General features: G+C 31.5%; 1 protein-coding gene across 1 annotated transcript in view; it reads right to left on the bottom strand.

Moving 5' to 3' along the window:
* LOC143251643 (uncharacterized) overlaps positions 1-19,183 on the bottom strand; it is a 206,009-nt gene that overhangs the window by 88,677 nt on the left and 98,149 nt on the right. Inside the window, exons 13-16 of the mRNA XM_076502905.1 lie at positions 13,932-14,051; positions 5,453-5,558; positions 4,239-4,675; positions 114-254 (exon numbers count right to left, since the gene is read on the bottom strand). Coding sequence (XP_076359020.1) covers positions 114-254; positions 4,239-4,675; positions 5,453-5,558; positions 13,932-14,051 — 804 coding nt within the window. The remainder of the gene's footprint in view (positions 1-113; positions 255-4,238; positions 4,676-5,452; positions 5,559-13,931; positions 14,052-19,183) is intronic.

Here is a 19,183-nt window from a genome sequence, read left to right as displayed (position 1 = left end):
TTATAAAAAAGATGTTTCTTATCCTAAACACTTTTTTTCACTGTTAATATATCTTTTTTATCTTTTTATACATGTAGCTGAACACAGGAAAAATATTCATATTTAAAAATTACTTTTTCTTCATCTTCTTTTGAAGTAAATGGATTGATGCGTTTGTTTTTCAGATGGTGTGGGGTATCCCTTCGCTGAAGTTTCTGGTGATGTTCTGTCTGGTCCTCAATGTCTGAAGTAAATTCTACTTTTCGTTCATCACTCTAAGAAACAATTGAAAGTTTAACAATTCTAAAAAGACTCATTAAAAGGTGGTTGCCTTGTTAATCCATTTCATTTGCAATAAATGTTTTTTATACAAATTTATTTTAAAAATATCTCCAGAGTTTCTTAAAAAGATAGAAAACGAAATATATTTATAATTTAAGTGAAAGAAAAGTTATAGTTGAACATTTTTAAAAATATGTAATGTTTACTGTAGTATTGAAATGATTGTGTACTCCAGAAAAAAACTTGCAGCAATTTTGTCCTTTACATCTCATTAAAAGCTTAACTATCAATAATGAACTCTCTATCACTCAAATTAAGAATGGTTCTTAATATAATGCAGCTATTCAACACCACTTACTACCAACTCTTAGGTTAGTCTTTTACCAATAAATAATTGAATTGATCATCACATTATAATACCTCCACAGCTGAAAGGATTAGGATGTTAAGTGACTGATATTTGAATCTGCAAACCTCAGATTTTGAGTCAAGCTCCTTAATCACCTGGCAAAGCTAGACCTTCTTTAAAATAGAAGGTTCAGAAGAATAAATCATGAAGTAAGTCTGAATTTAACTAAACTGACTAAGTTTAAGCAAAAAACAAACAGAATGTAGTGTGATACAAACAATTTTATTTATGTTACAGACACAAATATAATGTGCATAGTTGCATTAGAACACTGAAAAGATGCCTCATTCTACACTCATGAAGTGATCAATTGGCTTTCTTCCTCAATATGTTTCCACATCAACAAACTCACTTTAGATCCAGGGTGGTAATATTTAAACCCAATGTTTCTTACTTAAAAGAAAATATTGGATTTACCCATAGTGACCAGCACTGTGTAACTGTTCATTCATTCAACGTGGCAATCTGTAAGTATCATCTACTCTGCAGTGAAAGATGACGTGTCTACACTTGTGCACAAATAAACAGTATTATGCCAATGTATCCCATGAATGAAACATGTACTATCTCTAGAATTAAAGCAGCTAAAATGAATTTCAATTAATGGTTTTCTGGATACCATGTTACTTGCAAAATGTTAACATTTATCTTACCTGAAAATGTACTTCTGACAGATAATTACTTTTCTGCTGCACTAACAGTTAACAATTGCTACAGAATTTCCTGCAGATCCCATGTGTAGATTTTGGGTAAATTTGGCATGATCTGAAGTCACCAAACATAATAAATGTAGTGCCTATTTGCATATGATAAGGTGTTGTTTGTGTGTATATGTACAAGTGTTTTACCTCCTGCTTTTTTTTATACTGTTGAATATGTGCATAAGGAATGGTATGTACAAAGCAGTGCCAATAAATGTATGAAGGGCATTGAGATAAAATCCAGATCAGTGAAGAAGTTGCAAAAGGAAATCAATAGGCAAAACTCACCACACTACAGCCTATAGAAAATAGTAACTAGAGAGATTAATAAACTACACACACATGAAATTGCTCAGTGATGTAAGTAACAGGAGATGAATGTGGTAGAAGTCCACATACTAGACAGCGAGGTTGGAATTGAAAGGAGCCAAAAAAGGTTGTGACATGACTAACCTAATGAGAAGAAATGCCAAAAAGTGGTCAGTTGAACTAACTCAAGAAGGACTATGCCAGTCATATAACCTAACAAACTTAATTAGTTACAGTGGAAGGGGACAAGACCCTCAAGCAGATGGTAAGACTTGGGAAAATCATACAATAGTGGTGTTCCTGAAGGGGACAGTTTGAATGGGATAGCAATGAACAGCCTTAACTGGACATAAAGTAAATTGTGAATGGAATAACCATATAATGATGAAAGAGAAGGGAGATAAAAAGGAGAAAAACAACTGATGTACCTCCTAGAAGCCCAGGTCTTTGGAAGAAAGGAGTGGTCAAAGAACAAAGCAATAGGTACTCAGAAAACCCTTCAGAAATTCAAGCACAAGCACTACCAAATGAAAAGTGATAGTTTAGTAGGAGTGCATATAGGGAGTCTCATGTGCCATGTATGTTAAGCTCCTATTGGTGGAGAAGTTGATGCATGATGGCTTACATAAGAGACATGTTGAAATCATTCAATTTGAATAAGAGGGAGCAGAAGGCTTGTTGCATGCATAAAGAAACAATTTGCATATAGAAGGCAGCATTGGACAAGAATAGCTAATCTTTTGAGTTGAGGAAAATACTGTAACAGAATCTTTCTTTGCATTCAACTCAGTTGAGGTTAAGATTATTCAGACCTTTTCTCCACAAGACATTTTCTGATGGGCTTCCTATATTTCCAAGGTTTCTACCAAATTTCTCTAAGGGAAACCAATAACACTGAGAATATCACAACTCCATACATTAACTATTAAAATAATAAAGGAAGAACTATATGTGGGGTAGGAATCCATTCAAGTCTTATGATATTTACAGAAATTTTTGTGGCAGATGAATATGGGGTAATAGCTCTTAGTGATGCAGAAATGTTAGTAATGTTTGTACAGCATGGATTTAGAATGAGAAAGTATAAAATGCAAGATATGCCTGCCTGCACACCACATCAGTGTTACACAGAATGATTCTTAAATTTGAAATGGATTAAAAAGCTTCCTAGTAAAGGTGCCACTTAATACACTTGTACTTTAAACTTGATTATGTTTGTATTGAAATAAAAACTGTTTTACTGTTTTAACTTGTACTATATTCCTGCTATTGCTTTGCATCAAACTCAATTGAAGTTGAGATTATTTGCATTTTTGCTCCACAATACATTTTCTGTCAAGCTTCCCATTAGTCTGAGGTTCCTACTGTAATGGATTTACTGTTATGCATTTACTTTAATATCTATGTACATTTCAGTTTGAAGCATGTGACATATATCATTAGATGCGTAGGTGTGTATAGTGCAAGCCCCACCTGTCCTCTAAATTTGTAGAAGATTTTCGAGAGTAAGAATCAACAATATGTTTTACGAAAACAACAGTGTATCTTTGAATACTGTTGAACTTCTGAAAATTTCACCTAACAAGTATGCTTAAAAGCTAGCTATTACTAGGTGCCAAGACACAGTGACAGAATATTTTGTTAGTATGCTAAAGTCAGTTTACTATAAGCCTTTGAAGCTATAATCAATGTAAACACTTATTAATCACAAAACTACATATTTGAACAGAAATATTTATAAATTTCAACATTTCAAACATTATGAACCATTCAACTTCAGAAAATTATCTTCGAACATTAGTATTTCTACGAGGACATTAGATATCTATCTTCCTTTGTGAAAAGTAAGCTTGTAAGCCTTGTTAAGCCAAATAAGAATAGAGCTAGCTACCATTGCTGTCAAGTGAAGTGTACCTATGTGCTAACAAAAATTAATTCACTTGTTGTAGACCTGGATCATCAATAAAATATTCAGTTTTAGACCAAACAGAAGACTCAGTACAGTTTGTAACTTTGTAAAACTCTTGTATATAAACCATTATTTGTATTAACCATTATTATAAATTGTATTGTTGTTTGTATATTTAAATATATTAATGTTAAGAAAGAAATTTGTGTGTATCAATCTTGTTGGAAAATATCATAAATTTAAAACATATCAACATTTAATCAACCTCTAAATTCAAATTTCTGGCTATTTGAAATTGTAATACATAATGTACATAACATATGTAATATAATAAATAGGAGACTCTCCCAGTTAAATTATATTACATAACACTAACAAATTAATTTAAGAGAAATCAGTGAACTTTAGCATACCACAATTCTACATATCACCCATTAAAACAAAATATAAACAATTACTTAAACACAAAAAGACTGAAAAATTAAGAGCTTCATAATGATAAATTTACTTGTCTGTTTTCCTCTTATTGTCATATTATAATAAAACAGAAAAATAAAATCTGTATCGTCAACAAATACAGTATGGCTGCTAAATGAAATCTAAAGGTCTAAAAAAGTGTTATTGATCTATCTATTTACACAGAACCTACCATTCTTGTAACAATATTATTAGACTCTTCTGAGTCAGAGTTCACATCTGTTTCTGGGTCATCTTTCATAACTTCTTCTTCTCTAGAGCAAATGATTCCTGAAGTTTCATTTGAAGAGTCTGGCATAGGAGTACAACTGACTATAGAATGTTCAGGTGAAATGTGAGCATAGGAATGGTCTGAGGATAATTTTTCTTGGTCATGTTGAACTACTGATGGCAAGTGAGTTGGAGAGATTTGGATACTAGCTTCCTTTTCTCCCTTTACCTGTAATTGTTCTTCCTCTCTGAGATAGGTAAGTTGTTGTTGAAGTATGGGTATCTCACTTTTTTCAAGTTCTTCAATAGATGTAATCAATTCTTTCTCTCTCTTGTGCCTCAAGAATCTCTTTGATAAATGGGCAGGTGCCTCTTGTTTATCATCATTTGCCTCATCCACTATAAAAAATAATGCTTTTAAAATGTCAACAGAACTTAAAACCAGATGAACAGCTTTTTTTCACTTGTATGGATCTTAAATAAAACTGAAATATTTCTTAACTTGCAAAAGTTCTTCTCTTTCTCAAACTATTTTTTCATGAAATTCTTGTATTTTCATTTATTTCTCAGCTTTCAGATCTTTCTTTCAATGTTTTATTTTAGTAATATGCACATTATTGGATAATAATACAGCTCATTCAGTTAACAAGAACTAGATGGCTTTTAACTGATAATGTATATTTGCACATTCATAAAACACATGTGACTGTACATCTAATCATAAATTCTAGATTTGAGAACTGTGTAGTGTTGAAAAAGAAGATATTTATTTATAAAACTGTTTATGTCAACTGTATGTTCTTCATAATGCTATTAACTACAATTCAGTAATGTGATGTGGAATAGATGCAGCATCTATTTATAATTTTCGTTAATAACTTACTTTAATAGTATCTAAATTGTGAGGAATATTCAGATTTTTATGATGCATAATAATCATATATTAAAGCCTTAATTGTACCACATGATAAATTAGTTATTTCACTGAATTAGCATTACAATGCTGGATTGAACTGCTAGATTACACTAAGATGGTTGTTATAACACCAATTCACATGAATCAAATTAAAGATATATTTCTATTTAAAACCTATTTTCTTTTTCATAAGAAATCAAAACAATAAACAAAATGATAAAATAAATATGTTGACTTTCTTCTATCTAGAAATAAATTACCTGTTTTACTGCAATGATCAACTACAACTGGTTCTTTTGAATCAACTATGTCTTCATCATTGCAGGCTCGCTGAGGTCGGAAACTTTCAACTGTAATTTCTTCACTCTGAAAACACAAAAGGAGTAAATAATTTTAATTTACATTTAGTATTTTCATCAATAAAAAAAATAATTGACATCTTAAGTGTTAAATATTTAGTAACATTGTTGAGTTATAAACACTTCACAGAAACTTGTTATGACCTTTTAATTTCTTCATATGAATGTTTGTTGAAATGTTAACAAGTCAAACTTTAAAAAAGCAAATGCTTTTGAATTCTCACTTTTTTATTTCCAGATAGATTGTTTTTGTTAAATAAATTATTGAATAATGTTTTAATTTTTAACATATTAAAACCCATTTGCAAAGCAAAATTTTTATGCCTATTTGCAGAATAAAAATTATTATTTATATTACATTTATATTGGTCATCAAACATGTATAAATTTAAAGTGCAAGATGAATGATGATAAAAATGTGGTAGAAAAATATAAAGTAAATGTATTAGTATTAGTAGAACATGTGGCAGAAACATTTCATGTTATAGGATGGAATAACATTATGTTGATAAAACAGGCAGAATTTAAAACAGAATTAAATATTATAGAAATTATTAAAATTGAATAAAAACACAAATATATCATATTTAACAAGGAAGCTGGTCCAAGTCTAGTAGTAATACATTATAGTAAGTTTGTTTTTCAATTTAGTAATGTCAACTGATCTGGCCAACTAATATTTAGACCTTGATTTGGTAGTGTCATAACTGAAGTAGTCAGGAGAGTCCTGCAGTCACAAATCAGATGTTGACCAACTATGTCATACTTCCATACTTATTCCATATTTGATGGTAAATGGTGTTTTAGGATGGAACTCTTGAGCAGATGCAGAAAAAGTTGTGGCTGACTTGATCATTGCACTTACCAATTCTAATTTCTTTCAGAGGGTTTATACTGCCATTCATATCTTTTTGCACTTCTTTGACTTTATCATTATGAGCCCTCTACACTTTTTAGGTGTCTTCTTGCACATTTTTAATTTAACCATTATGGACTTTCTGTACTTCATTGTGTCTTTCTGCACTATTTCAATCTTACTGTTGAATTCCTACTTTATGTCTCCAATAACTTTATCTTCAATCAGATTTATCTTTTGTTCTTAATTTTTCTTTAAATAGTCTTCCCTTGACTTTCTCAACTTTCATTTCCTGACCTTCTTTAATTTTCTGTAAATTTCTTCTTGGCCATCTTTATACAGTTTCATCATTTCCAGCAGATTTTCGGTTTCACTTCTTGTTTCAGTTGTCATGTTGAAGCATTAAATTTAGTCAAAGTTCTACATTGAACCAAATTAATTCCACTTGTGACAGCAGTGTTGAAATGTGTTCTATCATTGAGCAGGTTTTCTTGAATTATTTGGTAAAAATAATGTTACGTCCAGTGTGAGTAGCAATAACTAATTTATTTCTTCTCTAATGTTTGCTACAAGCTATGTTCACTCTGACTCAAGATGTAGGCCTGAGTTCACAAACAATGTTTGAACAGAAATCCAGAAAAAATTGACCTGCCCAACTTGCAGAAAAAAACCTAAAACAGAATTTCTTTCTTAATTGATCAATTGCTTTAATAGGTACATTAAGTATTACAAAAACACTGAAAGAGGAAAGAGGAGATGTCCTTCAACAAACTGAAAAATGTAAACAGAAAGCAAATAAAGGGAAACATTAAAGGTATGAGTGACAATAAAGAAAGAAAAAGATAAATGTCAGAAGAAGTTAAACTTGAAATATCACAGATGGTAAGACTTGTGATTGCCCAAATGCAAAAGAAAAAAAAAAAAAAACAGCACAGAAGACATGAGACTAATATTCTGCAAAATGTATCTGAAAATGTATTCCATGATAAGGTTGGGGAGAACTGACAATTTCAGGATGTTGGAGAATGGGTTTTGCCATTAGATGGGGAAGGTGAGCAACAGTGGAAGCAGAATCTATAGACCCTGTCTTTCAGGGACCAACACATGAATTTAAATTACTGGTAAGAAGGATAAATTATAAATGAAATAAAATTAATAATAAGAACTATAGAGATTAAACAAACATAACTATAAAAAATTATAAATTATAAAGGAAAACAATATCAAATAATTAACATAGTAAAATATGAGAAGAAAATGCATCTCTTATGATGTTGAGTTGAAGATAAAATTTGGACCATGGTAGAAATGAACCTGTTCATAAAACTAGGGGAAACCAATAAACTAATTTATGGGAAGAAGAATAAATTATAAAGTAAATGAAATTAACACTAAAAACGATTAAAAAACAAATCAAATAAATAGTAATAGTTATAAAGTGAAACAAAAACAATAGTAACTGTACAAGGATAAACTATAAACAAAATGAATTAGTCACCATATTAAAATGGGAAGAAAATGGTATGGGGAATTAATCCTGTATGATGTAGTAGTGAAGAAAAACTGGAATTGAAGCACATATTACCCTGCCTATAAAACCACAGGTAAACCAATAAATAATACAGTAATGAAGATGAATCAAACAAGATAGGAAATAGAATTAATAAGAAAATCTAAGCTAGAACTAAGTGAAATAAAAAAAAAGAAAGCTACTTAAGTCTAATTGAACAGAACAGAAAAAAGAATAGTCTAAGAATGAAAGGAAAAACAAAACTAAACAATAAACAGACACATTACTGGGAGATGTCTGTGTAGGCTACAATTCAACAGTTCCACCAAAAACCAAATAAAGAAGAAGATTACTAACAAAGTAAAATAGAAATGATGATATAAAAGTAAGGAAATAACAAAGTTATACTAATGAAAGATGTACTATGTTACGCCTAATCAAATGGCATATAACAAAAACAATGAAGGCTAATTACAACTTATAAAATAAGTGTTAATTAATCTAAATAAATGTACATTATAGGATTCAAGTAATTAAAGATAATAATATTAACAATAAAATGGTTAAACTTCTTATCTCTTCAAAGTCAGCAGGCTGTATGCAAGTGGTGAACTTTAAAGCATAAGTCAAAGTCTGACAAAAGTCTGGACAACAGACAATTAAAATCCCAATGAAACAAGGCAGAAACTATGTGTGGAGGAACATGAATGAAATGCATTATAAAAAAAGTGAACAGAATACAGCATTTACATATTGGGAATGGAACAAAGACTATGTAATGAAAATGAAGAATCGAATATCAGAAATTTGGTGGTGGGAAAAGGCTATAAAGATCTCCATCAATCTGAACAGGTTCAGGGTTTACAGGAAAAAATGTGGATGAGAATTGAACAGAGAGGCTGACTTTTTGAAAATTAAATCTCCAGGAGAATACACACCAACAAAAACCCATGTCCAACTGCCCACACCTTTTAGATAGCACTAGTCATAGGCATGACTCCCAAAGTGGTAACATTAATTTCAGAATGCAACTGCAACAAGCTAGGAGAAATGAAGACAAATTTCAAACTCCAGAAAATCTGTAAGTTATAATAAATGAAAACCACTCATGAGTATAGAAAGTATAAATGTTAAACAGTAAAGAAAAATAATAAAAAAACCCATCAAGCACAAGCACTGCCAGATAAGAAGTGATAGTTTGGTAGAGTTCATAGAGAGAGTCATGTGCATCACATGAGGGTACTATATTCCTGTTGGTGGAGAGGTAATACATTATGATTTACATGAGACACACACCAGAACAGCTTGATTCCAATAGGAGAAAGCAGAAGGCTTGTGGCATGTGTAAATAAAAAGTTCACATATAGGAGAGAAGTACCATACTGGATAGCTCAGTAACTTAGTGTTTGACGTGTTACTTGTAATTTTAAAGCTTATTTGGGAAAATACCTTTTATTTCATCTATTCATAGATATTATTTTGTTTAGACATTCCAATCTTAAAACAACATTCACATATTTTTATGATTTCAAACAATTTATTATTATATAAAATTTGTTCTTAAATTTTAAGTTCAACAATTTTATTTACTTAAATGTAAAAACAAACATAATAATTAGCTACTATGTAAACAGCAGGAAAGCTAGCTTCAAGGGATTCTGTACATACACTGCTGGCCAAAATCTCAAGGCTAATGAATATAAAAAAGAAATATGCATTTTGTGTTGTTAGACTCAACCACTTATTTGAGTAGAGCTTCAAAAGATGAAAATAGGAAAAGGGAAAATAAAAATAAAGAACTTTTTTAGCATTTAATAGGGAAAATGTGAACACTATGAAACTGGCCTGAATACTAGCTGGTCAAAAGTTTAAGACCATACTGAAACAAAGCTTTAATTGGTAAACACGTAACCAAATTTAGTTATTTGTGTTCAAGCATTAGCGTTGTCAACATCTCCTGTGTTACATTGGGTAAAAACATGGCAAAGGCTAAAAAGTTGACAGAGTTTGAACGTGGCAGAATTGTCAAGCTGCAAAAGCAAGGTCTTTCTCAACATGCCATCACTGGTGAGATTGGGCATAGTAAAACTGCTGTTAAAATATCCTGAGGGATATGGAACGAGAATTTCAACTGGTCGGGCCAAGAAAATTTCGCCAGTGTTAAGCAGGAAAATTTGACAGGTTGTCCGGCAAGACACCAGCTGATCATCAAACCAGATTAAGGCCCTAATGGACGCAGAATGCAGCTCAAGAACAATAAGATGGCATCTACGAGAGAAAGGCTTTAAAAACCATAAACTTCTTCAAAGGCCACGCTTCCTTCTACATCACGAAATGAGAATTTCAAGTGGTCGGACCAAGAAAATTTTGCCAGTGTGGAACAGGAGGATTTGACAGGTTGTCCGGCAAGACACCAGCCGATCGTCAAACCAGATTAGGGCCCTTATGGACGCAGAATGCAGCTCAAGAACAATAAGATGGCATCTACGAGAGAAAGGCTTTAAAAACCGTAAATGTCTTCAAAGGCCACACCTCCTTCTACACCATGAAACAGCTTGGTTAAACTTTGCTGAGAAGCCCCAAACATGAGACGTACTAAAGTGGATGAAGGTTTTGTTCTCTGATAAAAAAAATTTAACCTGGATGGTCCTGATGGCTTCGAACGTTACTGGCATGATAAGAATATCCCACCACAGACATTTTCTACATGACACAGTGGAGGAGGTTCCATCATGATCTGGGGTGCTTTCTCCTTCCACGGAACAATGGAGCTTCAGGTTATACAAAAGCGTCAAACAGCAGCTGGCTACATTGGCATGTTGGAGAGAGTATCCCTATTGACTAAAGGCTCTCGCTTGTGTGGAAATGACTAGATCTTTCAAAAGGACAATGCTGCAATCCACAAAGCCCTCAGGACAAAGGACTTTTTCATGGTGAGTAACGTGAATTTTTTGGATCATCCAGTGTGTTTGCCCAAACTGAACCCCACTGAAAATGTTTGGGGGTGAATCAAACAGTGCATGATTTTTGTGAAGCCATCTTCACCACTTGGAATAACATTTCAGCCAACCTTCTGCAAATGCTTATATCAACCATGCAAAAGCAAATGTTTGAAGTTATTCGCAATGATGGCTGTGCAACTCATTACTGAGACCTCTTGTTGGGCATTTCCTACCCTGTTTAGAACTACATTTTGGTATGGTCTTAAACCTTTGACCAGCTAGTATTTAGACTAATTTCATAGTGTTCACACTTTCCCTATTAAATGCTAAAAAAGGTTTTTTTTTATTTTCCCTTTTCTTATTTTCATCTTTCAAAGCTGTACTCAAATAAGTCTAACAACGCAAAATGCATATTTTTTCTTTATGCTCATTGGCCTTAAGATTTTGGCCAGCAGTGTATTAACCTTAAGTGTTTTAGTATTGCATCCTGTGAATAAACAATGATTGTGAAGCTAAAGGGTTAAGAATTATTTTCTTTCTTCATTATGATAATTTTTTTTTTACTTTAAAGAAATAGTTCCCTTGGAAGTAAAGCAATATAATGCAAATTTGAATAAAGCAGCCTTTTTTCTTTTATCCATAGACCTCCTATGTATAGTACCATGCAAAAGTGTTACAACAAAGTCAAAAATAAGATTTCAGGTTACATTCAAAGAACAAAAGAAGGTAAATTACAGGATAAAAAACAAAATTTTATTAATTTTCATACATATTACAACAGAAACTCAGTGGAAGTGCTTGAGTTTAGCAAACAGTTAAAATTTTGTGTGTTCACCCTTTTGCTTTAATAATTGCACACAGTTTATCAGGAATTGTTGCAACATATTTAATGAAAGTTTCCTTTGTGATTTTACTCCAAATGTCTCTAATACACTTCCATATATTTCTTTGTAAGTAAATTTTGATTTGTCAAGATTTTGATCTATCAAATCCCAGATCTACTAAAATAAGTTGAGATTAATCAAGACTCTTTGGGTGCCATTGCATTATTTAAGTTACTTCAACAGCTTCTTTCTTAGTTAAGTAATTTCTGCAAAGATAGGATTGGTGTTTGGGTTTATTATCTTCTTGGTAGCCAAATCTCTACCATTGTCTACACCATGATGGATCAATATCTAATGATACAGGAGCTGGTCCATTACACCATATACTTTGCAAGTATCTTCAGTCAAATTAGCAAAAGATTAACTCTAAACCATCACACTACCTGTCTAATGCATTATTTCAAGTGCTATGCATTGAGGTAATTGTCTTTTACCTTTCTTCTGCTGTACATACAACCTATGCTTTAACTAAATATTTTAAACTCCAATTCATCTGCCCGTAACACCATTTTCCAATCATGAACAGTCCAGTTTTTGTACTTTTTAGTAAATTTCAGTCTCCTAATAATAAATGAAGATCTAGGTAAAGGTTTTTTACACTGCTACATGAACAAATAGTCTATTCTTGTTGAGCCTTCTCAATATTGTAGATCTGGACACTTTTCTGTCTTTTAGTACACAGTCGTTTATTTCATGCTTCAGTGGCAGTACTTCTTTTGTTTCAAAGGCTGCACAAGTGAAGATTCTTAACATCAGTATCATTTAGTTTAGGTGTTCTGCCTCTTCCTGTCCTATTTTCAAATTTACCTGTCTCAATTTCACAATCTAGGGCATACTTGACAGTGTTTGGAGAGCATTTCAAATCTGCTGCAATTAAAAAGCTGTTTTTATCAAGGTTTATTTGTGGAGTGCTATTAGATTGATTTCTGCTAGCATATACTGGTACCATATGCTAACTCCTTGCCAGCTTCTTTCTGTATAATTAAGACACTGGGTGGGTTAGCATGGCAATTATTTCAAACCCTAAATTTGACCAGTGTGTTCATTTCAGCAGAACCTTTATGACATGCTCTTGGTTCAAGTATATGAAAATTCTAAAGAATGATAATTATTTTCACACTGCCTCATTCAGCTGTCAACAGGGATCAGTAAAGCATTATGTTGGTGTGGAAATTTATATTCTCTGATGGCATGGAAAACGTAGCCTCATAAAATGGAAAGAATAAGAAAATATTATCTTGTCCTAACACTTCTGCACAGTATTGTACATTTTCTACTGAATATCTGAAGAGAAAAAGAATGTTAAAGGCAAAAAATAAAATTAAAAAAGAGCAAAGACTGCAGAAGAAATTCTTATTGTACTTTTCCTTGTACTTGTTCATGGTTGGTTAAATCAGCAAAACTGGCTGATTATTTCAACTTTATTTAATGTTACCTTCTTGCAATTATTTGCCTAGCAACCAAGTAAGATTAACCTATATAAAATTTATGAATAAACTCACAAGGAAAACAATTACCATTGCTTAAAACGTTTAGTGTGTGCTTTTAAGTACAAAGCTAAACAATGGGTGCTCTGTGCTACCACATGTACTGAGTCCAAATTTGCATGATAAAAAAAAAAGCCCTTAATGCAGAGCTAATGCAAACAACGACTTGGAATGATTTATGATTTTAGTTTGTACAAGACAGCTGGGGCTACTAAGTTAAAATTATTATTTTATCTTTGCACCATTTTTTATACCATTCATAATATTGATTCTTTTGTTTATTTTTAAAATGTTTTTAAAACATTCAATATGATTTTATTTGTTATAATAAGTTTAAGATAAGTTAACTAGAAATGTCTACTGAACAACAAACCTAGTTGTTACAGAATTAGAATAACTGGTCACTAGAAAAACCAAACTCTTTCTTGTTTCAATATCATTATTACACTTTAGGAATACATTTTAAAATTTAAAGTGTTGAAAATAAAAAGTAGTTTTTATATGTTTATCAAAACATATAGCAATACAAGTACAAATTAAAATATCAAAGCTTGAAATTCTTAAGGAAAAACTTTAAAAGCAAGAAAACAGCAAACAGAAAGCACTACATTAGTTAAGCCCAGCTTAAACTTTCCATAAATTTGACAAGGTTTGCAACCTAAATGCATTTAGTAATTGTTAACATAAAAAAAAAATCTTACTTCGTCATGGGATACAACATGACCATCAATGTTCTTAGTTTTATACATGCTGGAAAAAAGTTTATGATGTCTAGCCTTCATTTCTCGAGGATGAGGAGTGTCATGCCTTATAAATTGGCCCTATAATATAAAGATGAATCAGTAAAAACAGAAAAACACCTTGTTTCAAATTTTTTCTTTAACATACTAAAATCTGACATTTAATATTAAAGTGCCAATGTTTCTTAGTTTCCTTCATCAAAATTGTTACTTAGTACCAATGCAAGTTTTTATTGTTGAACGTTTAGCCCAAAGTAGCACAGTTTACTTTGTTCACCATAGGGAATTTAACCCTGAATTTTAAGAGTTGCAAGTCCATAAATTTACCATTTGGAAGGTCCACTAGGGGACACTAATACAAGTACTAAAACAATTCCTTCAAGCATAAGAAAAATGTATTTGGTTACTATCCACATTATATATATTTTATATAGCTATGTATCTTCCAAGTTTCCTTTAATTTAGACTGTCATGAATTGTTCAAGCAAATACATTCCACATTGTGATCTTCTTCTAGTAAACAAGTCCAGCTACTGAACAAAATTACAACTTATTATAGGCTCAACAATTATCTAAAATAACTTGTTCATTTATTAAGAATTTTTACTTCAATGTATCATTCTAAAATTAATATCACACCACCACAATTTATATTATAATAAGCTTATGCAATGGAAGGAAAGATTAATCTTAGAAATATGTCTTAACAAAATCTACATAAACTTTCCACTGTGCATGCACATCTGCTTCCAAGACCATGTTTAACAAACCAAAGACACAAAAGTCCATTGAAGCTTCTATGAGAGAAGTAATAATGTGTCTTGAATAAGATTATTGTAATTCCAGTTTCTTCACAAACACACATTCCTCATGAAAACTGGTGTTTGGTTTGAAGCATGTCTGGAAGTTTGTGATTTTTCAGTTTATGTCTTTTTGGGTTGAAGGTTTCATATTTGAAATTATATTTCCTCGACTCTACATTGTTTAGTAATTTCATTATATATCCTTCATCAGAAAGGGGTGTGACACATCCCTCCAGCCCTAAGCTTATATTTTGAACAGTATTAAAATGTCAGATAGACTAGCAGAAACGTTACTGTGAAAAACATATATAGATATATAGAATTGAAAACCTTTATGGAAATGGTAAAGAAAAAAAAGAAAAAAAAGAGTATAAAACATAAGTACTACAGAATTGTCTCCCTTATGTTATGAGAAAATAAACTGCCTTAGATTGCAGTCACATGTTGACAGCTTACACTGTAATTGTTATTGTTCAACCTATCAGAAAGTACTATGCCAGTATAAAGCCTCTGAAAATACAACAGCCATACTATGCCCAATAACAGTAGTGTGCTTCTGGACCCAAAAATTTAAATATTGCATGATAAGCTGCATAGAGATTTCCAAAGAGAGTATGTGAAACTGGCACTTTTAATAAAAAACGTTTTGAGGTAAAAAGTCAAAACCTTCCAAAGGTGATGTTAAGTATTTCAGGATATATTCTTCACAAGACAAACAGTATTCTAATACAGATCTTGATAATGACATTGCTGTAAATAAAGGTATGAATGTTATTCCAATACAATAAATATACAGATTAGCACAAAGTATTTTGTTGAACATATACTAAAAAGAAGTAACCAAACCAAATGGATGAAATAGGTATTGGACTACATACAGTTGAAGAAACAAACCTAGAAATGTGTCCTCTTTACAAGTGAACCCAAATTCTAACTGTTTTAATCAAACAACAGCTTTTTTTGTTGTTTTTTTGTGACATAGAGGAGAACAGTATCATGTTCAATGCACATCTCCAGATCAGTACAAAGTTAGAGCTAGATCTCAGCCAACAATGTTGGTGATCTACACAAAAAACTGCTGACAAGTACATGCAGATTCTGATCCACCATGCCATTCCCTAACACAAATCATTGGGTGAGGATTCATCTTTCTGAAAGATAATGACTCCAAGTATACAGTAAATATGGTAAAATGACATTCTGATGCTAAAAAGGGCAACAAAAAATTGACAACACAGAGGGTTGGTTTCAACAAAGTCCTAGTATGAGCATTCTTGAGATTGAAGGGGCTTATGAATAGCATCAATACCAACAAAAGATAATGAAATAATGTGGATGCATACTAGAGAGTAATGCAGGATATTTGTAACAAAAGTACACTATCAAATGTCAACAAACCTATGTGGAGGAATTAATGCATAATTTTATGCGCTATGTAAAACAAAGGTTTCACATACAAAATTGTACTTTTACTTTGTATCTTATATGGTAATGTTTTATACCAAGTCATTTTTATACAGTGCAATTAAACAATTATGTGTATTCATGATGTGCCAAAAACATGTAGGTCCAAGAAGTCTTGATAAAACTGAAATAAAAACCCTTATAACTTGAGTGTTTTTGAAAGGTAGACATTTCTTCTTCAGAGGCAATCTGGGAACTCCAAGTATAATTGAACAAGTGATACATAATGATTTAGTTTAGTAACATTATAGAGGTCATCAGACTTTCCGTGAATTGTTTATTTTTCTGTATAGTGTTGTAAGCATCTCATTTCAGGTGCTATGTAGCTGATGGCAATAAGGTATATGAAAAGGTGTTGATGGTATTTTAACATTGGAATGGATAAAATATGTGTGTGTTTTTAAGAACTGTGCTTGAGTGTTTAAGTAAAAAAAAGTAAAGACAACACCTGGATAGTGATTGAGAAAGATATATTATATAAATCCATTTAAAAACAGGAAAAGAATTGACCTTGATATTTCATGAAAAAGTAAGTGAAAAATAAAGTTATTTTTCTGACAAAGATGAAACTAATGGATGGAGATCATTGATTCCTGAATCTAGATTAATTTCAAAGGTTGAACAGCGCTAAGCTTGGCAATCCAATATGCTTCTTTTATTTCTCTATCTGCTTTAGTTTTGAATCCTATTTCAATAGCAGGGAGAGTAACATCATTAATGAAATGATCATGTTCGTTGAAATGTTGAGCAATACGGAGATCTTTTTTGGTGTTAATAGAATATTTATGATTGTTAAAACCTTCTCTTAGAGCTGTTTGTGTATGTCCTATATATTGATGATTGCACTTTTTTCACTGTATAAAATAAATGGTGTTTTGTTTTTATTTCACAAGTGATTTCTTTAGATATTTTAAAATTTCATTGATTGTACTTGTCAGAAAATGAATCAGTGGTTTTTATTAATTTGAAGGTTTGATAACAGGCTTTACTGCATGGACGATAACCACTTTTGGATGAGGTGTAATTTATTTTTGTGTGAACAAGGATATCTTTTAGAATTCTGTTTTTTTTTTAAAGAAAACAATGGGAACTTCAGGAAATATCTGTTTAAGATGACTGTCAAGCTGTAGTAGATAAAAAAGCCTTCTCAATTTGTTTGTCGATTTCATAAACAATTGTTTGTATTTAGGTATTGGCATCTTACACTTAACATAAATTAATCCAAAAATATCTTTGACTTGCAAACAAATAGTGACAAATAATTGTAACAAAGATTAAAATACACAGTTTCTGGTATCTCAACAAATAATCTTTATAACAAAACAAAATAACTTAAGTGATTTCATATATTTCTTCATGATAAAATTATTGGAACCTTTCATTTCTGCAAAACCTCAACAGAACTAATTTTAGAATGCAATGAATTAAAGCAACTCTATGATAATTAGACTGCATTATTAAGAAGTAATTATTGCCAATATCTACTGAATGAGAAATTTGTGGCAATAAAGAAGATGATGGTCAAGATAAAGGTTTTGAATTCATACTTGAAAAAAATACTTGTGGCAGAAATTTCAACTAAAATGCTTGAATTCATAACTACCCAAATAAAATTACAGGTACAGCATATGGGAGAATCACTCAAACAGATTAAAAACCCATGATTAACAAACGAGCACTTAAAAGAAAGATTAAGATGAATTAGTCATAACAGTGTATGTAAGAACTGTACATAAACATCTAAACACAGGAGAACTGTATACTAGTGGACTTCACTGCAAGCCACTTTTAAAGGAAAAAATTCATAAAACAAACCATCTAAAGTTGCACAAGTAATACAAACAAAAGTTTATATCTTTGATGAGACTCAAACATAGCTTTTCCATAAAAATGGACCACAGTATCTTCAGGGAAGAAAAAGAAAAACCTTCATTGAAGAATACCTTGTGTCTCAATTTAAATATGGAGGTGGTCAATCATAATATATAGGGGGTATTGTAACAGCTCAAAAACTTGATATATTCATGTGCAATGACATCATCTGGTCACAGATCAATTGGAAGAAGGTTTATAATTTAACTCAAATAACTGAAGAAGTCAAAGATAAAGCTTTTGAAATTGCCTTTGCAATCACCAGTTGGCATTGCAATAAAAATGCTTTTCACTGATTTAAAAAAAAAACGTTTTTGCCAAGCAACTTATGTCTAATCTGTCAGAACAAAAGGAAAAATGAAGATAGAATGAGTTCAGATTTCTCCAGTAGGATGTAATGCACTGGTTGAGAATGATTGTGTCTAAAAAATGTTATAAAACTAAAAAGAGACCACAGAAAAACTAAAGCAGGTGTGCTAATACTTTTGTCTTGAACAAATCCTTTAAATTAAATAAGTTTGTTTTTGTGATAAATCTTATATGTATAATTCTTATAAAGTGTGTATTTGTACTTTTATTTTATTAAGTGACTAGCTGATACTCATTAAAATACTTCAACGTTAAATTTCCTAAAAACAGTGATGAATAAATATGTGTAGTCATCCCAATGCAATGGATCATGCCACATACACAATACAATTATCTAGTGGGCAGAGCATTTACAAATGTCCTTTGTCATCCCATGTGTTACTTCAATAACAAAATTTCATCCCATTTGTTTTTAAGCAAGACACTGAATACAATGCACTCTTGAAAGGAAAATGTTTTGGTTTTTGATGCAATGGGTTGCATTCAGCACATTAGAACACTCAGCTTCCGTAAGTAACTACTAGGGTTTGTTTTCTTCTGGATATCACTGTTCCTTGTAATTTTACTTCTGCTACTAAAGTGAATATGTTTTCACAGATGTAACTCTCATAAGAAGTGTTACATGAGAGGTATTCAATTCCTTTTATTTTACATTGTAGAATAAAACCATGAAAAAAAGCATACGGTACCTTGCAAAAGTATTCA

Source organism: Tachypleus tridentatus, chromosome 6 (genome assembly GCF_004210375.1).
Source record: "Tachypleus tridentatus isolate NWPU-2018 chromosome 6, ASM421037v1, whole genome shotgun sequence".
Lineage (NCBI taxonomy): Eukaryota > Metazoa > Arthropoda > Merostomata > Xiphosura > Limulidae > Tachypleus > Tachypleus tridentatus.
Note: the sequence above shows the minus strand (reverse complement) of the source record. Positions and strands in the feature narration are given on the sequence as shown.